Source organism: Passer montanus, unplaced genomic scaffold (assembly GCF_014805655.1).
Source record: "Passer montanus isolate IOZ18808 unplaced genomic scaffold, ASM1480565v1 scaffold103, whole genome shotgun sequence".
Classification (NCBI taxonomy): domain Eukaryota; kingdom Metazoa; phylum Chordata; class Aves; order Passeriformes; family Passeridae; genus Passer; species Passer montanus.
Window position 1 is genome coordinate 511,507 of NW_024356838.1, and position 24,030 is coordinate 535,536.

Here is a 24,030-nt window from a genome sequence, read left to right on the forward strand (position 1 = left end):
CTCAACTTCTACCTTGTACCTTTGACAGAAAGCAAGGAGTTTCAAAATGCAGTACTGTAAAAACAGCAGTAAATACCTACAACTACAAAAAGATTCCATTAATAAAGTAAACCATAAGAATTTCCAGTAATTTTCTGAATAACAGAATTTGTTATAAGAGATATTTTATAGCAAAGGCATCACAAAGTAATACATCAAAAGGAAAATTCAACCCAGCAGACTGCAGCCATCAAGTCAAGGCTGGGTTCCCTCTGCACTGTTAGTTTCCTTAAGTTGCTTGCAACATGAATTACAGGAGGGACAGCCATTGACATGGAGGCTACAAATACAGAACCATAGAGTGATTCGGGTTGGAAGGAGACCTTGAAGATCATCCAGTTCCAAACCCCCTGCCATGGGTATGCAGGACTCTCTAGCCTTGTGTCTCAGCCCATGAATTCAGCTACTTGCTAAGCATGGGGGTTTTACTAACTCTTAATTTTGGGAGGTTTGTTCTTTTGGTTTGTTTTTCTGGCTGTTTAAAGTCAGCATTAGAGCTGTTGAATGAAATGCTTCCACAATCATGCCATGTAAGATTTCTTCTTATAGAGTAAGGAGAGAAAAAAGAGCATAAGACTGTATGTAAACTCACACATAAAACTTGAATTAACGGAAGCAATGCTGATTTAGGCATGCAATTTTCCAACCTAACATCTTGAACAGCAGAAACCAAATATCCAACTTTTCAAAATTTCCCGTGTGTAAATGTTTCCTGCTGCTTACAACCAGACATAAACATGAGGTAAAAGCAGCTACCAAAGCTGCGTTATACCTTTTATCCTAAGTTTTAGAACGGATAAAGAAGATACTGATGGGAAAGGATAGGGTCAAGAAAGACATGCTATGATTACATTTCAGTAACCTAAGGTACTTTGGGTTCTCCACTAAAAACATTATATGTACTGACAGAAAAGTAGTAAGCTGCAATTCTTTTCCAGAGCAAGATATTCTGATAAAACACCAAGTGATCAAGTACCTGCTCAGGGCAAAGCCAGTGTCTTACCATGCATTTGCAGCTTCCAGGAGGATTCAAAAGTCATTATCAAACAACTCAAATTCTGCAGGGTTGATCCACCACACTGACCATCTATTATATCTACTGATCAGCCCTATTAGAATCAGTAAGCATGTACTTATTGGCTTCAGCAAGGCAAAGACTACTTCAAACCTTCAAGGCAGTTTATTAATATTATTCTAGTATAGCATTGCCAAAACACAATTCTCAAAACTCTGCAGTCACCCCACTTTTATTGTCTCTGCTCAGTAACAGAAACACAGATTTCAAAATTAATCTGCCTTTGAAATAACCTACCCTTTTTGTCAAGTTACAAAGGGGCATGATATTTTGGAGACTGTCAGAGTCTAAGAGTTCCACCAAATTTATGAAACTTATCATCACCAGGATGCTGCTGACGTTAGATCTTTTTCTGACATCCTCTGTTGCAGGCTTCAATCTTGGTTGCTTATTCCCAGCTTTATGTTTTGATAACTAGGCCGCTTTTCTTTCCTCAACAACATATCATTCTATCCTACCCAAAACAGAATAATGAATCCTCCATAAGAAAAAAGCATCCTGGTAAAATACTTCCATAAAATTTCTTTCAGGTTTCCTAAACAAACTGCAGCACTACGATCACAGAATCACTAAGTTGGTAGAGACCTTAAAGACCATAGAGTTCAACCCATGCCCAAACACCTCCACTACACCAGGGCATCAAGTGCCACATCCAGTCTTTTTTTAAATATATCCAGGGATGGTGAATCCACCACCTCCCCAGGCAGATAACTCCAGTACTTTATCACTCTTTCCATAAAAAAATAATTCCTAATACCTGTTGCCATCTTATTGCAAAGGTTTCATACCTTCTTGGTGATTTCTCATAAGCAGCTCCTCATAGTACTGACTCCTCCTTTGCATAGCCAACAAACTCCATCGAACTTCTCAACTAGCCAACCTACTCTTTTACAATACGCACCCTAACTGCATCTAGCTGTGGCCTATAAAGGGCAGGTCTGTTCCTAAGTCTTGATAATTGCACAGCTGTAACTCCTTAGGGATGAGATCAGCTTCATCAGTATCTGTTTTACATTCAATTCCATTCACAAGTATCCAACCTATATTTCCCTTGGCGCAGCTTTAGACTATGTCCTCTGGTTCTGTCAGTTGCTTCCTGGAGAAAGAGACCAACCCCATCTGACCACAGATACTTTTCAAGGAGTTGTAGAGATTGATAACGTCACCTCTGAGTCTCCTTTCTCTCCAGGCTAAACACCCCCAGGTCCCTCAGTCATTCCTCACAGGGTTTGTGTTCCCAGCCCCTCACCAGCCTTGTTGTCTCCTCTGATGTGCTCAAGTGTGTCTCAACATCCTTCCCAAACTGAGGGACCAGGACTTGACACAGCACTCAAGGTGTGGCCTCAGCAGTGCCAAGTACAGGGGAAGAATGACCTCCCTGTTCCTGCTGGCCACACAATTCCTGATACAGATGAGACCGAGAGCAGCAGTTCCATTACTTTTACCTTCTCTGCTCAGTTTGCCTGCTTCACAATGCCTGAAGGGGTAATAAGCAGCAATATGCCACAAACTATACTGCGATTGCAAACAGATGCCTACGTTCATGAAAATAAATGCAGCAGTGACAAGATACAGATTATATGTGAAAACAGTCTATATGCATATACTGGGTATAATGCCAATTACTGCAAACCACAGCAACATGTAGTAACATGATAATTGATACACACATTTTAATATTTCCTCTTATCCTAATGTTTCTTGTTAAGGTGTAGGATTTACTGGTGTCTTCTCCGTACCACCCAGTTTAGTAAAGGCAATGTGGCTGCTCACTTACACATGAAAGTGCTGCTGCTGCCCACTCACTTCACTCAATGTTACCTGTGTTGGCCCTCTCAAATGCATGTAACAGTGAGAAATTTTATAGCATAAAAAGCAGACAGATAATCTTTATAGCAGCCTCAGTAGATTATGGGTCTAGCTGGGTTCATACAGATGTAAGTCATATGGCAGCTGATGATTCCACAGATACAAAATAAGCTTTAAGAGGTATGGGACAACCAATACCCAGTCATCTCTAGGCTATCCTAGATGTCCTAATAATTCACACCAACTTTGCAGTAACCTTTATTTATTTCTGTTTATGACTATTAAAAGTAATTTGTAAACCACAATTCAGAATAATGTTTTTAAGATTTCATTATGATCAGCATAGAGTAGCCTATTAAGAAAACATACAGTACCTCCAAAGAGGAGGGCCTATTTATTCCTGTAGTATGTTATTAACAGTCCCCGTGAGTGATTACACTTGCATTAAACAGAGCCTCTTACTATAAAGGACAAGATAATATTCCTTGAGATTATAATTTTTATACCAAATTTCTGCCTATAGGAAATTTAAATTATAATCCCTTCTAAAAAAAAATAGAAAACCACCAACACCCCCCACACACCTTTAATGAAAAAAATGAAAAAAGGTTTGTAACTGTAATACCTTAGGTAGCAGAAAGGTTAAATAATGAATGAGCTTATAATGCTCAGGTTTTTGAATACCACTGTGTTTGAAAACCATCAAAACCAAGAACCTTTTCTATAAAGTGACATGAAGAAATAGATCTGCAGTATACAATAACTGTATGGGCATAGAACGGAAGTAAAAATAATCAAAATTAGCTGCATCAAAATTCAAAATGTCTGTTCTAAACACTTTATTTTGAAGACTTTACAAAGATAAGCCTTGAAATGCAATCTCACCCACAAAATTGCAAGTAACTGCTGTTATCTCCTGCCATGTACAACTGCAAGCCCGACTTTACCTTGTTTGCAATACTTGTGATGAATGACTTGATGTCCAGATTAGTTGGGCAACTCTTCTGACAGGGTGCATCTGCACACTTTAAGCATCTACAGGAATAAAAGAAAATGTGTCAAGGAGACATGGTAAACAAGTGCTGCCAATCGCATAAGGTTTTCAAGTTAGCATGCTAAAAGATAAGTCACAAAGCAATAATGCATAATACTTGCATAGAATTTATATTTAAAACCTCAAAGCACTACATGATCATTATTGACTGTCATCAACACAGATTAGTTATTTTTTTTGACTGCACTTTATATAGGAATGCAGAGGGCACCATTTACAAGAACACAGACAAAACCTGTTGAAGTATTAGCAAACCCTCAAATTGCATGGTGGTAATTTTTTTCCCCCTGGAATCCATGATTGCTAAACTTCTGACCAGTTCATTTTTCTATTTGAAAACACCTGTGCTGTAAACCTAAATTTATTAACTAAGTTCTGGAAGTCTCATTATGGATTAAATGCTGAATGTTGGACCATCAGACATACAAAAGCAACAGCATTTCCACAAAAGCAGGCATTACTTTTTACTGTATGTCCAAACAAATAAGAATAGCTGATAAATTTTCAAGTCACTTTTCTATGAATTTCCTGTAATAAGTCTGTGACTGTTGAAAACAATTCAGAAGTCTTATACATGCTCCCAACCAAAATTCCTAAGTCCTTCTTCCTGTCATTTCTAATTTAAAAACTTAGCTAAGTAACAAGGTGACAAAACAGCCTAAGTAATAAAGGTTGATTTTCTGTTTCTGCATAGCATACATGGGGATGATCTGGTTGCTTGCACCAGTCCCATCTAAGGATCAAGTCCTCAAGGCAGTCTACACAACCTGTATTAAGAAAACCTTAAAAAAAAAATAAAAGTCAGCTGAAGGAGTAAAATGGTTCTCTGTTAGGCACAAAGGTATTAGCACACAGCCTTGGTTTTATAGATCAGCGATTATCACAGGTCAAATGCCTCACTACTTGTCTCAGAATTCATTAGGTTATTCCAGCTGATCTTTTGATACAGCTTTAGTAACAGTTAGAATTAATTCAAATTGTGGGTTTAACAATGTACAGAAAATGAAATAAAATTTGGTTGTTACGTATTATTTGAGCCCAGATACTTACATAAGGTCCACATGTCTACCTTAATTATTTTTATTCAGTGCTAGGTGACAAGACTGTGGAACTGAGTACTTTAAAACAGAGAAAACTGCAAGAGGCCAGTGAACTATACACAAAGAAATTAAGATTACATTAAAATGAAATAAATTACTGGAATACCTGCAGAAAAAACACTGTTCTGATTTTGTCAATCACACACATCAGGGTTTTTTTTACAGTTAAGGGTGGAATACAAGAGAATGGAAAGCTAGTTAAGTAAAAGATTAATTAGCCTTTCATCCTATTATTCATTATCATCTACCTGGGTATTGCAGACAATGTGGCAACAGAAACATTTGAAGGCACATGTGGTAGTGGCTGTTTAGATTTTCTCACAAGACTAGTCATGGAAAAAAGTCCCAGAGGATATACTTAAAGAAAACAGGTCTCACAGGCTCCAAAAGATGGGAAACCTGCAGAAGCCAAACCTGGGTTCAACACCACACTGGGTTACTAGTTCAGCTAGGTGGGATGTCAGAAAAGCATCAGCAGGTTTAGCTGTGGCAGCTGAACATAACACTGCCCAACACTACCTGTGACTGGTACATGTTAAAAAGGCTTTAACAAGGAAAGGTGGGACAGGGACACCTCAAAAGGTTGTGGCCAGAACACAAGAGGACACTTTTAGCATTCTAAGCAAACAACAATTTCTCTTCTTTAAAAAAAGCAAAATTCTAGTATTAGAAGCCAGCAAAAAAGGAGATGGGTTAGAAAAAATAACACCACTATGAGGACCCATCTGAGCAGTTTGCCTGTGTAGGCAATAAGGAAATAACAGAACTCAAAAATCATGAAATTAAGAGACCTCAATTCCATTACGATTTTCTACTCTTCATTTTCCTCAGTGATATTTTCTTTAAAATACAACACTCCTGTATTCAAAATCAGAGGAAGCACACTGAACATAAAATGCATTCTGTGGATTATATATAGAACAATCTCATGTCAAAACTGCATGGCACCTGGCAGGATAAGATGTGTACAGATTACTCGTTCAGACTAACAAGCATCTTTACCAAATTATTTCTCTTTTGATTTTTGAGCTGCTTCACAAATAACAGCTGTTGAAAATGTCAGCTGCTGGGAGGGGCAGGTAAGGCAAACTTAAATGTGAGCTTTGGGGAGGAGGGGAGGGTGCCATGAATATGCCAGTCCAGACTTTCTCTTATAATAATACCATCTTCCAGGCACTCTGCAGACTAAAGTGCACTAGGCTGCCATTAATCCCACTTATCACCATGACAGCTCAGTAATTACATGCCTGCTATAGCTAGGTACTGTAAGGTACTGTAGTCCTAATAAAACATCAAGCACTGTGCTGAATGCATGCTGGTGAGGTGTTTTATTAAACTTGGGGGGTTGATCATCAAGTGACATTAGTGTTGACCTATTTTTCTATCTGACAATAAATTATCCTTTGACCATACCATCACAGATATCACAGAGTGAATTTACTGTACAAAGGAGCAAAGGTATTGCATTCTGAAGAATCAGGCAAAAAGAATAAATAAAGTAGTATAGTCACACACCAGAAAGTTATTATATAAATTGCTGCAAGTGATTGATCCTTTCAAAAATCACAGGCAAAATACCCTGCTTAAGGGAACGCACCAACAATTACCATGAGCTTCAGTTCCACGTGCATATACCCCAGTGGAGAAACATTAAGCATTATACTTCCTTTCTTTTTCTTCAACTGTCCTCCCACCTTGAGAAATCCCACCTTCATTTTACAAGATTATTTTATTACTATGATTTTGGTTCAAAATATTGTAAACAAATTAGAAATTTAGATTAAATGTTTCTAATTCACCTGTCACTTCCTAGCAAATTAAATGAAGAAGTGCATGCTCATTATTAAAAAAAACCAAAAAAAACCAACATTCTGGACTACCTATGCACCTGTGCTAATCTGAGAATATATATCTCAGCATTTCTTAGCAAAAATACAGGAAAAATCCTACCAACTATCAGAAAATGTCCTATATTATGGATTTCTCTGTCATTGCTCATGGAACAGCATCTCCTTTAGAAACACAAGCTGTTTTGAATCTTAAAAGACACCACATTCACTTCACATGCATATTAATTTCCATATAAAAGGCAACACCACAGTCTTTGCAGGCACAAGAGAAACGGAAGCCACGGCCAAGATAATCTTCAGTTAACAGCTTTTGTTGTGCAGTTGTTTAAATATTACCCAATATTTTATTTTAAAGTCAAAATATCCTACCAACAGTCCCATTTCCAGGTATAGGCCAGCTCTTAACACACTTTTGCTTCCAAACAAAGAAGGGCAATTTAGTTGTATTGTTACCTAAAAATGCAGCAAACAATTGTCTATGTAACTGGCAATAATATCACCTGAAGTGCAAGCACATGAATGCTGAAAGACCGGGGGTGAAATAGATAATCCAGAGTAATATTCCTCAACAAATTGTAGCTGATAACCCATCAAATCTTCATGTATCACAAAACAGAGCAAATAACCTTTATTTCAGTTACTGTTGGCAGAGGTTTAGAAGCAAACTGAATCCTAATTCATTTCTGCAGGACATAAACAGTCATTTTGAAAAAAGGCTTCCAGCTCTAGTACTTGTAGAAATTTCTAAAAGTTTATCCACTACTCCAGGAAATAGCCCCGATGAAGGTCTGTATGTACTTTCTGAGGCTTTGGTCAATTAACTTTAAGATAATGGTAGAGCTAACTGCACCCAGTAAATAAGAGGTCAGCATGAACAGGAGACCCAACTTTGACCCAACCAAGGCTATTCTTGGTTCCAAGTCTCTTGCATCACTCTGAGCTGGGGACAGTAAGCACTGAAATAAGAAAGCTGCATGTCAGGAAGAAATTAATCTATTATTTCCAAATAAATATAAATCCCAAGTTGAATGCCCCTTGCCTTTGGTGGCCAAAGTGAAGAGCATTACAGAGGTTTTTCTCTTGAAGTTCAATTCTTTAATTACTTATGGCTAATCCTGTAGAATTTAGCCTTTCTTCTCCCCATTTGGTCTTGCTTCTTGCTGTACTGAAAGAGGGTCAAGGACAAACTTAAACCGAGATTTGGACATATACAGACTCATTTAATAAAGGCAAGGGGTGCCAGAATAAAGTTGCACTATTTAAATGGCAAACCATTGGTGGGACTCTACCGTTGGTAGCTGAAAAAAAAGAAAAAAAAAAGGTGCCATTATTTCCCTAATTAAAAACAAACAAACAAACAACCACACACCCAAAAATAACATTCACAGAGAAAAATCCCACATCATTCTTTTGCCTTTGTGCTCATTGCATTTCACAATGGGCAGAAGAGGAGAAAAGTCTTTTAGGTCATATTGCAGAATGACATGTGAAAAATTCTATTTGTGAGAAATGCCTGGCCTGTTAGCAGTGCACAGGAGCTCAAAGAAACAAAACATTCAGCATCATGTACATTGGCAATACTAGCTCATATCTAAAGAAAGCAGGAAAGACTCCCACACTGTAACTGTTGCCTCTTCAGTCACCTGAAGTCCTGTAAGCCTTCTGCAGATCCATAAAAAATGGCACTACTTCTCTGTCTGTAAGTTCACATGACTAGAGGAAGCAAATTTTAAATAGAGGCACTCTACAGGATTAGAGACAGACATGGCATTGCTGCTGGCAGTTACAGGACTCGTAAGGGAGGTGCTTTTTATCGAAAAGAAGAAATGATCAGAGTTGAAACTTAGTCTTCAGAGTCTTCAGACACAAAAACCTCCTACCCTAGTGCAGAATAATGGCACTTACAGACAAGGTTATTTTTGGACACTTAAGAGGTGGTGAATCATATGGACATAGGCTCCAAATCATTCTATTCATCAATGCCTCATCTTTCTCTTTTCTTCTTTGGCTCTCTACACAGTCGTAATTCTTTTCTCATCTACTTCTGAATCCCCTTTGAGTGCAGGAACTCTCCTCTCTTCTTTGCTTCTGCTCAGCTGTCTTCCTGTTTTCTGTAGTCTTGCTTTCCCATTCATCTGAAGCTTTTCCACTTCTCTGTGCTGTAACTTTTTACTATCTCCCATCATCACTTCGTTTTAATGGACAACATTGATAATATAATAAAGGAGCCACTGTCTGTCATCAGGTATCAATGAGAGTGGTGAAGGAAGGTCTGCACCAGTTACTTTACAGTCCATCTTCTGAGTTGTTGTCAAGTACCATTCAGCCCATCAGAAACCTCCATTTCTGCACTAAAACTGTCATTGCCTAATGTCATGTCTTCTGCATACTTTGGACAGAGCTATCTTGGTCTGTGATCACACTCACAAATGGAGGCTAGCAGAGGAAAAGCAGGTTGGTGGGATTTCCTCTTAACCCCTTGCTGAGCAGTGGGAACACAGCTAGGCTCTGCCCACACTGCACTGTGAGGAGCAGCCCGCTCCAACACAATTCATGGGAAGTTATATTCTCTTAATTCCTCCTGTCATCTCACTGGCACACAGAATTTTTCACCAATCATTTTGCAATATAACCAAAAAGATTGCTACCTTTCACCTACTTCATGTATGTAACTTGTATATGTTACTTTAATTGCATTTCTCTAATTTATAATGTTGCTGAATAAAGCTGTTATATGAATTAGGTTTAAAAATAGAAAATACAGTTCTGCTTACAGAATACTGCAGCACAAAGCATGTATATCAGCTGATGCCAAATCAGAAAAACGGTTTAATCCTTTTGACATATTCAAAATCAATTTTTTTTTATATTGATGGTGAAAGTAATTTTAACCATCCATTACAGCAATGTGACTTCTAAGCATGGTCCCATTTTTCTTGTTTCATGGTAAGCACTATGAAGAAATTGCTGTGTTTTCAACAGTATTAATCAACATTCAAAATTCATTAAATTGTCCCAGAAAAACTATGTCTAGTTCAAGGTTTTATTGTTGCCAACAAAATATTTTTATTTAAATCTTAATGTGTTTAGAGTTAAAAAACCAAATACTTAAAACTCAATCTTCAACTTCTCTGCTAACACTTGATTAAATTTCACACTACATATTAATTAGTATTTCCTCAACATCATAGGAACACAATATAGTTTCCTGCTTATGACAATAAACTTGATATTACCTGTACTATTCCAGTACTGTAAAAGACACACAAGAAACTCACTTGTTGATAAAACACTGATAGTACCTATTAGACCTCGCACTGTGCTCTTCAAGTCCTTGAAAGCAGCACTTTACCTGCCAAAGCAGCCACTTGTGGCCCAGCCACACCTCGCCTTATGGAGCTTTTTAAACGGGTACATTTATGTTCACCACAACAGTGATCCCTTTCACATAAGAGACAGCTGTTACACAATGTTCAATATCCTTTTAATCCTCTATAGACCGTAGACAGAAAGGTTGACAGAACTGACAGTTTTTATTATGGCTTGTCCTGTACACAATAATCTTCTTTCGCCTGGACTATTCTCCCAGAAGTGTTACAGATTTCTTGACTTATATCAAGTATCCTTTCTAGGGTTTTTAGGAGATCAGAAATTAGTTTTATGTGGCATGATTCTTGTTCTGTGTAAACTACCTTTCCAAAATATGAAACTTGTTGTCTTTTTATCTTAATGTCAACAAAACTCCTCTGGGTTCATTTCAGGAAAGATACACTTCAAAAGTTTAGTCAAAGATGTTTTTCTCACAAAATTCCTTCATCATCTATGCACATCTTACAAACGCCACTCTCTTCAATATATCAATACCAGGAGCACAAAGCTACCATTCATTTGCACTGAAAACATTGATTAAATTTAAGAATAACATTTATAAACAATCTATGATACAATATAACCTAACTAAAATGCATTAATTGAAAACTTAAGAAAATGTTCTCAATTAAAAACTACAAACCCAGAAGAAATGGATTGCCTCACTATATCACCACAATCAGTCTTGCAATTCAGGCATGCCAGCAATTCTATCACAATTAACAGAAGAGTGATTTAAACAAAGAACTTTTATGAAGAATTAGTTTTGGGAAAGGCAGTAACAGCATAATAAGCTAAAGGTTCCCTTTTTAGCATCTGAGCACCAAAAAATTCCCCAACCCTCTCTTTTTCATCACCCTACAATTATCCACAGATCTGACTGAATGCAGGTCTAGAACCCTGTCACTCCCAAGTCATGCTGCACTGATCTCTGCACATAATGCATTCCCACCACTTCCCAACTCACGATGCTAATATTAGCAAGGAGTGGGAAGGTGGAAGAAATGGAGAAAAGAGGACAAAAGACCAGGAGGGTTTTAGCTTTGCCGTTGGTGTCACCTGAACATTTGATCCTACACTGGGCATAATCTGGAGGCAGGCAAAAGCAGAAATTAAATTGTTGAATTTCAGATTACAACTAAAAACTTGAAAGGTTCCAATTGCTCTTGCTTTCAAATTTGCAGAAACAAAAAAAGAATTATCTGTTTTGGCTGCTACTACAGTTTAGAACTCCAGAGAAAATTGAGAGGTCAGTCACCTTTCCACTGCAAACCTGGTAAAGATGCTTCATCCAATGGAGGAGGTAAGTCATTGATTCCAGCTGACCACCTTTTTCTAAGTTTTAAAACTTGGAAAGAAAGGCAGAGTTTCCTTAGTAAATCAAGCTCAGTCCTTCCAGACAATGAATACTCCAGTTCATTATCAGACTGCTTAACTGTGCTCTATTTTAATATATGTAGTCCCCAGTGGGACCCAGTCAGACCATTCAATCGCTTATAATGAAAAGGCTTAAGCAGTTTCTTAAGCCAGCCTCACGCAAGTCTTCCAGAAGTGAGCTCCCAGCACTCCAGTGTCCTCACCCTTCCTCACTTAAAATTGCTGCAGTGACAGATTTGAGAACCATGTGCCACTACTCTGTCTCTTCCCTCTTCTGGAAACTGTGAGAATTCAGCAGAGGATTCTAAGATTTAATATTTTGTCTAGAAATTGCATGTGTACAAGGACTGTCTTTTATCCTCTTTTTCAAATGAAGAGGTTTGTTTAAGACACCTTAATAAGTGATACTGTGACTTGTTAATATGCTCAGTCATCAAGACCCAGAAAAAAAGGAAATCTGCCTGCTATTTTGGTTCTACACTGCAAATAATTGGTACATTTTGTGATCATAAGAAAATAATGTTACTCTGTTTACAATATATAGGCATATTTTCAAAAAAGTGTCATTTTCTTTCATGCCTTGATGTTTAAGATAATTATTTGTCTTTGCTTTTCTACCCTAAATTTACTCAAAAAGTAAAGATTCAAAACTATCATCCCCTCAGCAAATGGACAGACAGAATGTGACACAATTACAGAAATCACAGAGGGAAACTAGAGGGGTAAGCACAGAGTAAAAACAAACCCTGAACAAATTACACTAATGCTGCACTCTTTATATCTTAAGTTTAAAGATATAAGTAATATTTTAATAGTAGATAGTTGAAAATTCAGTCTTAATTATTTGCAAGAGAGAAATACACTAACTCATTAAGACTAAATGATTGGTCTTTTATGTGCTATATTCAAATTTTTCTATAACCACCTTCACTGGGAAAAGTTTTATAATATTCATGCATTCACAGTATGATAATATGAATAAATGACACAGCTGAAAGTCACTGTCCAGACTTTACATTATGTGAAACCAACATATCATTTAAATTATTTTTAGCTGGGCATCTTCCCCAGCTAAAAAACACCAAACCAAAACAAAAACAAAGCAATAAAAAAAAAACCCCACTAAACAAACAAAACAAAATAAAAAAATACAGACAGAGCCTTTCTGCAGATCACCAAATAAATTTAACACCTGACCCTCTTGGTAGCAAGGCTGCTACAGAAGCACCCCACTGTATACTTGTACCTCTTCAGTTTCCTTCCTCCAGTGTAGAAATTGCCGACATGCAAATCTCCTCCATGCAAACTACTTAACTGGAGAGAGCTGTTCAAGCTTTGCAGTTTCACCAGGCTACACGGACAGAAGGCTGGGCTACATGACCCAATTGGTTTACACTATCTTTGCAATTTCTCCTAGTATGCTGAATAATGGCCTTTTAAAATGGCAAATTTGTGTCTGCTTATCTATCTACAGTTGAGGCTTCCCACAGAGATAAGCAGACTCTAAAAATTTAAGAGTTCATGTCTCAAGTTATTTAGCACTTGAGGAGTGACGTGAGTATTCATTTTCCTCATAAATTAAATCCTTATTTTACGTACTTTACCAGGCACCCCAAATTAGGATAAATAAAAAGGACTGTAGTTAAAATAACAGTACCCAAAGGATCTAAAATATGAAATATATACAAAGATTTTGTAAGTATAACCACATGAAAATCTTTTTAAAACAGTTTGATTTCTGAGCACTACAGCATGGCCTTTTAGGTTAACCTATATTGGCAAAGAAAACTGCACCTACCAGCTAAACATATTGAAGACTCTGGACTCGATGTCAAGAAGGCTTGGGAAGTACAACTTGAGAATAATCAGTGTTCGGAAAAATAGGACAAATATTTGTTGCTAAAAGGAAGGCACAAAAATCTTGCATTTTAGGTTTCACCTTTACAAGCTAAGAAGTGAGAATTTTCACATCCTTTTAAGGAGATTATATAAAAGAAAGTATTTGTCACATTTCCTCCCATACTGAAGTTAATGGCATAAGAATGAATACATTTTCTGTGATGGTTCAGCAGTCAAGTGCTGTCTGGAAAATATTAAAAGAAATGTTGGTTTGGTTTGTTGTTTTTTTTTCAGGAGAAACACAGCTTTAAGAAATCACAGGATGCATAAAAAAATAATTAATCTGTTGGTTCACGACAGTTTGATAGATCACTTGTTCTTGAATTTGTGGCATTGTTCTTCTTTGTACATGCTCAAATTGTTAGACCTACATCAAATACAGCAATCCCAGGACTGTAAATGTAGTGTGGCTGAAAAAGCACACTTTTCCCATTTCCCAAAGGCACTGCATTTTCAAAAACCTGCTGAAAGGATTTAAATATTCTCTTTTGGTAGATAGTTTTGCTTGCTACAAATGAGCAGATGTCTGCCTTTTGGCAATTCTTTTTCATGCAGTTATTTGAAAACAATTACAGAAAAATATTAAAATTTATATATTAAAAAAAAAGCCTCCACAAAGATCTGCATTTCTCAGACTAGTCACACAGACATTTCAGAAAGCCTAGGAATCAGTACAAAATGCTGCTTCTCGTCCACCCTCCTCTACACAAAATCACAGAGTACCCATTAGACCCCCCCAACTGTTCCTGCATCCTGGACTTAGATGCTCTGATTTTAGCACTGCTCTTTCTAAACCAGAAGCATTAGAGTTTAATGAATGCATCCAATAACTTCCAGAGTTTCATACCTCAGGATTCACAGGACCCTATGATGCAGCCTATGATATCAACACAATCACAGGTATAGCTTACTTACCAGTGTCTCTCTTCCTGAACAGTGAGGGATGCCAATTGTTTTCTTTACTCCAGGTAAATGCCCAAGTCTGCTGGCTGCAAACTCAGACAGTTCTTATTAAATTTCTCAGCAGTAAGAATCCTGAAGCTCTGTACTCATGCTACAAATTAAGCCAACAAGAAAACCTCCCTGACAGCTACTACTGTCAGTCTGCTCCATCCCTGCATCCCCGGCTCCAGGATGTCAGGAGGCAAGCCTACCTATTGTGCCCCCCATCCTTGGCCAGGATCTGATCACAGCAGAATATACTCCAATTTGGGGTTACTGTAGACCTATAAGAGTTTTGATTGTGAATGATGCTGCTGCTTTATCAGACTCCTTTCTGGCAGGACTTGCCCAGTTGGCAATTTTAAAAGCAGCTAGCTCACTTTCATGAAGGTATCTTGATATTGCCTTCCAAATTCTAAGCAGGAGAAGGAAAGATACTTTGTGTTAGAATCCCACTCCAGCCCCATTTCAGGTATATTCAGGGGCTGTATTTTCTATGATGGACTCGATGGAGTTAAATGTTGCTCAGTCAAGAAAGGCTCCCAAAGATACTAGAGCTACTTAGGTTTTGTCTTCAGCCTCTGACTGAAGTTAGTCAGTCCAACAAAGATTATCAATATAAATTCAAACCACATTTAGGTGTTTGTTGTGCTGTCAATATGTGTTCAAGCACGTAATACAAAGCAATGGAACAGAGGACAACAAATGCTACTAAAGGTTGTTTAGTCACTTCCTATGTAGTCAATGCAATTTGTTTTTCTTTTGCAAGCCTAGAATAGCAGAAAGATAGAATTATCCACTCTTTAATTTTCCATTTCACTAAGGATGTGAAATGTACTATTAGTCCTCTTATGACTGGAAACAATTTCTTAGAAATAGCCTCTACTTATTGTTTCCTACACTGAAGCAAGTTTTTGCAAAACCAGATGGGATATTCTTCCAATCATAAGAAGTCTGTCTTTTTGGAACTGAAGACAGGAGTGAAGAACAGTATAATCTCTACCTTTGCTTCACCCCTTCACTTCCTTATCCATGACCAATTTTTTCAGCCCCTTCAAAGAGCAGGAGCTTTTTAGAGAGACAGGAGTTTAACAGTTATCACTCAAACAGAATTTAAAAAAAAATCAATTCCCAAAATGCAAAAAACAATTCAAATCAGAGTAATTAAGAACAGAGTTCCTGACAGTATTTTGGAAGATCTCTCTAGAAATCCATTTTGGTTCTTTACACATGCTAAGATCCAGCAATCTAAGTTATACTCTTTCGCTTACAAAACACAACCATGCAAAACTCTGTCCTCAATTCAAAACAAAAGCAATAGAAATATGCTCAATATATTAGATACAGCAACATAACCCTTTCCATTTTCAGCAAAGAGGGAGTGACACTGCTCTGGAAAAATGCTCTACTGATAGCTCAGAATGATCTTTCCTAAAATATACTTGAATATGTTTACTAGCTCTGTGCAAGATGATGTACTGGCAAAAACAGTTAACACTGAACCACAAATGTCAAAACAGACTAAGAACATTATGTGATATATTATTCTTTTTTTATTGTGTTTGTTCACTTGCTAATTTGCACAATTCAGTAATACATAAAAGAGTCTCACTATCATTAGTGCAAATTATCAATTTTCTAGCACATAGTTAAAAAATACACGTCAAATGTATACTCTACTTTGCATGTTTGTTGCCTTTGAGAAGACGAAGAAATATTACATGGTCAAATGAAATTCTTGGGTGATTATTTTGAACCTGAAAACAGCTCTACACAACCTCCTGACATAACTCTCAACATCAGCCTGGTGGGAGTATATCACTCACCAGCATTTTTCTGTTTAGCATGAAAATAAAAAGCTATTTTATTCTGAGTTGCTCCTGATCGCACTGCTATACACATATTTTAAACTGAAGTCTTTTCTTCACTGGATCAATCCTATTACTGCCAGACCAGTAACATTTTACCTGCCTTTCTCTAACACACACTTTGCCCATATATAGGCTTAAACCACTGTGTAGAGATAAACCTCAATTAGATGCGGATTCCACGAAAAAATTTAAACATCGTATTTTGGTTTTAGATTCAGCCAAAAAATCATTCAACTATAGTATTGCTTTGCATGCACCAGCATTTTTGGAGGAAGAAGGGTTTTTCTTAATGCATCTACCTCATTACTACAGTCTGCATACTATTTACACAACACACACATTACAAACAATATTATGAAAATTTTAATTAAGTTTTATGTTCCAAAAGAACAAGAAAGCAGACTTATTTTCAAATGTTGTGATTTAGTGTTATCTTTCTATTAAGACAAAAAAAAAAATGAGTTCCAGCATCTTCAATATTCTTACAATATATGCAATGTAAGGTGTGGGACTCAACCCAACTCAACCAGATGAGCTGAAATTAGTTTAGTCATCAGCCATGAATTATGTGTGACAAATGCCCTCAAGTATTCCATCTTTTTACATAGTCAGTTCATAATGGCTCTTGCTAGTATCTATTAAATATTTTATGAATTTATCATGAATATAAAATATGACATTACTACCTTATTCTTGGAGAAATAAGAGATTCAATTACTGACACATTGTGTCCAGGGGTGGGGAAACATAAGTGGGAAAAATGTCAATTAAGAAAAAGAAACAAAAACCCAACAGTAGCAAGCATTAACTAAACACAAACACCTGGCTAGGCCAAGTTTTTCATGCCAAACCTATTCCAAGTGGCCAAGTGTTTCAGAATCTACAGATGCCAGTTCTGGGACCAGTATTTACAGCACAGAAACCTACAGTCTGCTGTAAACCTACAGTTGTGCTGCAAGTACACTAATATTAATTTCCTGTTTTTTCAGAATGTCACATTCTCCTTTTAAACAAAAACAGGTATTTGAGTCATATTCCAAAATGAAAATGTTTAAATTTGCATTGTGTTTCATGAACATGTACGATTTATTGTACTAAATCATTATATTGGTACATTTTGGGTTATGTGACAAACTTATTTCTAAACACTGTTTCAACACAACTGGTTTGAGTTTTTCTGCCCAGCTACAAACTGCTATTTCTTTAATAGAGACCAGCAACATTTTTTGTAGGCTCAGAACCCAGCCTTACACCATAACCTAAAAATAGGTGACATAATTTTTGTCTCACCAACCAAGAGATGAAAGTGCAGACACCTGAACCTAATGTCATGAATCAATGAGCCACCTTTTTTTCAAAAATATTATTTGTAAACCATTGTTGCTGACATAACACTTAGCTGCACTGTGACTCCTGTGATTAGTGTTCATCCTGAAAAAGGTCTGTTACAGTTTTGAATGCAGAAATCTAGTTCCTTAAAGTACAAGGATCTTTGACTTGTTTTGAGACATCTCAGCCTGACTCTCAGTGTGCTGCTGCCCAACCCTCAGCATTATTCAGATCTTCCTTGGGGAAGGTAAAAGGTAAAGGTAAAGCCATAACCCTTCACTTTGCATCTGGAAGCAATAAAGCTAGGTCAGTGCCCATAACCACATATGAAAGAATTAGGTCTGTCCACTTCCTATTCTGCCAGTTAATTTAGGCTCAGCATAATGTTGAGACATTTTCTGTTTGCCCACAGAGACTGTGAACTGCCCATTCTTGGAGGTATTCAAAACCTGGCTGGACACAGCTCAGTGCAATCTGCTCTAGTCAACACTGTTCTGAGTAAGAGGATTGGACTAGACAACCTTCCTACATCCCTTCCAATCTCAGTGACCCTGACAGTACAAGACATAACTAAACCATCTGCTTGAAGGGCATTTATCCCTGCCTGCCCTCCCAGGGTCCCTAGAGCCATGCTAACCCCCATCAACAGACAAGGCAAGTTCACTCCTGTACAGGAGACTGTGTTTATCTTTACCCAGGCAGAGACCCTCAACAAAGCACCTGAGCACCTCTCACTCTTGTTTGTACGCCTCTCCCCATCCAGATATAAGGCAATGAAATAGTATTTCAATTTTGACAACAAAGAACTAAGGTACAGAATGTTTTGGCAGTTTCAGCAACCTGCAGCACAGAAACCACTTGCATCCCAGCCTCCCAGGCAATACCAGAACCACCAAGTTATCCCTCAATCCTGGGTGCTTCGCTGGACCATCAAGTTCAATTATACTGTCTTTCTTAAGTTAACAAGAGCTTTCTGAAAAAATTTATTTAAAAGCTACAGTGATCAAGACAATACTCCCAACCTGTTGCTCCAAGCAAAGAAAATAATGATCCCAGGAAGTAAATGAGAAGTTTGTCTTTAACTTCAGGGAAGTAACAAGGTGATGTAGAAACATTTTTGCTACTTTTACTTGTATTTATTCTGAAGAATTGAAGGCAATTCAGGAGTTACCTGGAATTTAGTCTGTAACTAAACATCAGCAAGACTACTGAGTGTCACATGAAGAATTCCTGTCACAGACATTAATATGAATGTGAAAAAGAAAAGTTTTATTTTTAGACTTCAGTTGAAGGCCTATGGATAAGACATTTTTAAAGGAAAAATAACCTGTAAACAGAACCAGTACATTTAGAAGTCAGAGATTCAGTTCCTTAATGACATTTTAAAAATCTCCTTTGATAAAAGAAAATGCCTTAATAAATAATATTGGGTTACATCACTTTTTTCATATCATACATTTGTGAATGAACACTGAATGGAGCACCAAGGTATTTAACATTTGCATGACAATGAACTGAAATACAGTTATTAAAAAAAACCTATATTTATGCATGTCATAAGAAACAGTTGTTTTCAAGTATAAAATCTCATAGTATAGAACATATCTTTTTTCAACTTCTGTTAAATATAGATTAAGCCTCAAGAGCAAAGATCAGCATTATGGCATATAATAAAATGCTTTTTATATTTAGGGTGAAAGAGATGTAACTTGTGAGACATTTCAAGTCTCTAAATTTTGCTTTTTTTACTGCTCAGAGAGGTCTTGTAACCAGCACTGTTACAAGTCCATGAAAATATTTTAAGATATGCCAAATTCCTCTTATTATTAAAGCAAATTCATATTTAGTATTTAACACTTTCAGAAAACTAAGTAGCCTTATTTATATGGTTCTTTAAACAAAAAACCACAAAGTATGTTTGAAATTACTGGTAAACAGGAAAGACTGGATATCTTTACACATTCACAATATTCAGTTCACTTATATTGTCCTCCACTACATCTAAGTACAACAGTAATTACTGCAATAACAAATATACTCTCACACTAATGAGAAATCCTACAGAGGACTTTTTGAAGTGTCTTTGCCCTAATGATTCTCTGATCAACTTGAAACAGCAGTCATACAGGGAGTATCTAGTAGGTTCTGCATCAGTTTCATGAAGAAAACAAGGTGTAATTTAGCATGTGTACATACTGCATCATTACATTAAATAATAATTTTATTTTACATCTGAGTTCTGGGACTCTGTGTTAGGATTGTTTTTAAAGGAAAAAAAAACCATGAAGATTAGTGCATTTAACAGACTACATTCAAATATACTGAACAAAAGAGTGCTCTGTACACTGTGATTACCACATGGAATAAAATTATTTAACTTGCTCAAGTATGTCAACAAACATATCAGAAACAGTATTAAAATGAAGCTGTCATTTCTTGCAGTTAAATGGGCATCCAAACAATATTCACAGTTTCTTTCCACAGAGAAACACAAATGTTTTCCAGCTGTATGAAACACTTTGAAGACATTCAGAATGGTAGACTATCACTTCTTGTCTGAATTTAATGTTAGATAACTTTCTTGCTACACTGTTGTCTCTCAGTAGTCACTACACACTGTAATAAAAGAAATAAGAATCCCTCGTGTTGATAAAGTACATTATGTCTGAAGAGTGCAAAATAATTTCATCTGAACATTTTTATTTTTCAAAGTATGACTGCATTCAATAGTTTGACAATATAGAAAAAAAAAAACAACAAGTCAAGAGTTCCTACCAGTAGAAGAAACAGATCATTTATTTTAAAACACAGAGGGAGGAGGAGGAAGGAAGAAACGGTAACACAAAATGTCATTTCCATAGTGCACAAGTACTTTGCGTTAATTCCTGCTAAGGTGGTTAGGCTAGTCAAGTTTTAATCAACAGAGCCCTATTCTGCTGCAGATGCTAACATCTGTAAAAGTTTTACCTCCTTCAGGCATTGTAGCACCTGGAGAAGCCACAGGGAAGGTAACATGGAGCCTTCTTGACATGACTGCAGCAGCTGTCTACTCAGGAGGAGGCATATTCTGACTTGCACCAGCCAGCAGCATTGTACAAACCCACACTCCCTCTTATCAAATAGTGTATTAGCAACACTAGCAATTCTGCATTGAGAACAGACTTACCATATGATAAAAATAACAGAATTCATTAGCAAGATGTACTTAAAGCTTTTAATTTTATCACGCGGGTATAGACCTTGATTTGGCAATTGTTTCATGTGGCAGATACACTACTAACACAATCATACCATTTGTGGTGACATTGTAACTTCTGTCTAACAGTGCAATATCTTTGATTTAAACACATAAATTTTAACAGTACTGCTGTTTAAAACCACAGCCAAAAAGCTGAAAAATATTCATTACACATGAACTTATTTTCATTACCTTTTTTCAGTGGGTTTACTAACTGTAAGTAAAAAGGTAGGCACTAATGAGAAAACATTAGTACAAAAACCCAATAAAGATATACCACAAACTTCCCCAAAGTGAGTTATAGAACTGTAAATACAGCAGGAGCAGTACAAAGAACCTGTTTAAAACCAACAAACAGCCAAAAAGCTGAAAAATATTCATTACACATGAACTTATTTTCATTACCTTTTTTTCAGTGGGTTTACTAACTGTAAGTAAAAAGGTAGGCACTAATGAGAAAACATTAGTACAAAAACCCAATAAAGATATACCACAAACTTCCCCAAAGTGAGTTATAGAACTGTAAATACAGCAGGAGCAGTACAAAGAAAGCATCACAGCCCTTCCCATGTAAAGGCCACACCATGCCACACCACAAAAAAATCACAAAAAATAACAAGCAAAAGCTTAAAATATTGGACATGTATTCATTGGGATTTCTTTTACAATTGTATGCTAATAATAATGATCACTTTTCCAGGTTAAAAGCCCCATCCAATTTGTCTGCATGGAAATAAATGTTAATATTGACAAACTACACTGCAGTGGCAGAAAAGGCACAAAGCAGTGCTAGGTTTTCATTTCCTATTTCTTCAGATCCTTTCCAAAGCCCTAGCACCCCAGTACACATTCATGAGAGAGGTATTTTCATCAGCAATATCTGGAGTTACAAAAAGTGAAGAAGCACTCAAGTTTCCTCAACTTTGCAACACAAGAATGCTATGAAATAAAATCAGAGTGCAAGGCTGGTAACTTCAATATGTCTCCCAAATCCCAGCATAGCCTAGCAGGTCTCATAATATTTAATAACCTTGCTGCAAATCAGTGCAGCAAGAACAATCTTCCTTGTTCTTGCAATAAACTGCTATTAGGCTCTTCCTAACTCCACAGAAATACTCTCTGAGCATTTCCACTGTGCTACAATAACTAACCTGAATACTATAAAGTGTATTACTAATGCCTAACAATGTACTAACAACTCGTAACGTCAAATTTTTTTTATACTCTTACAAGTAATCTACTTCTATGGGAAAAAGAATCCAGATTTCAGACTACTGTTCCACAAAAATCTGTAGATATTAGGATTTCTAGAAGATTTTTCAGAAGGTGAGAGCAGTCTTTCAGATGTAAAACACACTTATGAAACTTACTCGGCAGAGAAGATACAACTGCTTTCCATTATCTCGGTCTGTAAACACAGGTAAAGCTGAGAACTGTCAACCTACTATAGTCAATCACCCACTGATCTCAATGGAGTGATATGTAAACTAAGGAGATGACAGACTTTACAGATTAGTGAATTTGTAGGTATTTGTTCACTACCACATTATACTCAGCTCACATGGAGAGGACAGACATAGCTCTCCCTTTTTGAACACTTTAATGTACTATTTCCCTTTCACTCATGGTTCTGCTATGCAGAGTATTTCTGGATCTGTCTGCTTCAGTTCTGGCTCTTCAGAGCAGACTCCACTTCCAGTCGCTGTCCAGTAGATCCAGTGAGATGATCACTTACTAAACACATCCATACACCACACACTCCACACTAATAACACGTACACCTAAAGCAATCATCAGGCCTTTCAGAGCCTCATGCCAGTGATATCAGAGTGGGAAGCAGCATACACAGCTCCCAGTCATTCCTTACACTGCTTCAAGTCTCCACAGCAGTCTAAAACAGAGATAACACTGGGATGGCTCCTATCATAAAATCTCTCTCCTGTGGTCCAGGGACAAGTAATGTATCCAGAGGAATTATTTTGATGACTTATGCTAATACTGAAATTATAATATAAAACAAGGTGTTAGAAGATGAATGTATTCAAAACTCAGACAATACAAAACTAAGTCTCATTTTACTTCAAAGGAGACAAAGTCAGTTACCCAGGCAGACATCCAGTTCTTGATCCACCCTCATCTGAAGATTTTGAATGAAATTACTAAATCAAGAAAAGTAGGAGCTCAAATATGCCCAAGGGAGAGAGATTCTTGGGGGTTCCTGATGGATATGCAAAAGACTCCCTGTGGTTATCCTCTCTCATTTGCTTACATTTGTGAAAAACAGAGATGTGAATGGTGAAAAAAGCTTGTGGATACAATCTAAGGGGCCTTGAAGTCTAAACTGAGCCCAGCCATCCTAGATGATATCCCCTTGAGCTGTTTTTAATTCACCTCAACACAATCAGGACTAGAATGGTAACAGTTACCTAGAGAATTGCAGTATACCTTCTTGCAGTGCCACACACATCAGAATTACCTTCAATCAAATCACTTGGGTGACCCTGTGCAGTGGTTCAGGCTTGAAGATACAGAAGTGAGATTGGCTCTTCTCATCATTCCAAAACTTTTCTTTTAAAATATTCTACCTTCTAAGTCTTACATTCAGCAGTATAACCTCTCATTCAGAAAATTAGCTTTTATTTTGTCATTCAGGCATGTGCTATTCCTTTTCCATGAATTCCAAATGCAAGTATTGAAGTAGTATTTTTGACTGCTGTTTCATCTTCAAAGGCAAGACTTGAGCTTTGAAGACCCAAAGTTAAGTAAAGCTGACTTCTTCAACTCAACTTGGATATTCAGGCTCCTAACACACACTAAATGAATGGACAGAGTAGGTAGGGGTATATGTAAGAGATTCTCAAAAAACCAGCCAAGATGCTAGCTGCTATGAGTTAAGTTGCTAAATATCTGACAGGGTCAGAGACAAACCAGAGCCATGCCTTCCCCTTTACCAAAGGTTACCACTATGCACTTGCTCATGAGGGAATAAATTTAAACTCTGCTTTTCCATCTGAAAAGAGAAAAAAATTCAAAACAGTTTCACAGCAACTATTATCAGAAAACTTATATTTGAGCCCT

The 24,030-nt window shown here is 37.0% G+C and overlaps 1 protein-coding gene across 2 annotated transcripts in view; it reads right to left on the reverse strand.

Moving 5' to 3' along the window:
* The window catches only part of DPYD (dihydropyrimidine dehydrogenase), a 348,037-nt gene that overhangs the window by 243,848 nt on the left and 80,159 nt on the right, over positions 1–24,030 (reverse strand). For both annotated transcript variants that reach the window (XM_039718169.1, XM_039718162.1), the window contains exon 4: positions 3,871–3,958. In XM_039718169.1, the coding sequence (XP_039574103.1) occupies positions 3,871–3,958 (88 nt within the window). The remainder of the gene's footprint in view (positions 1–3,870; positions 3,959–24,030) is intronic.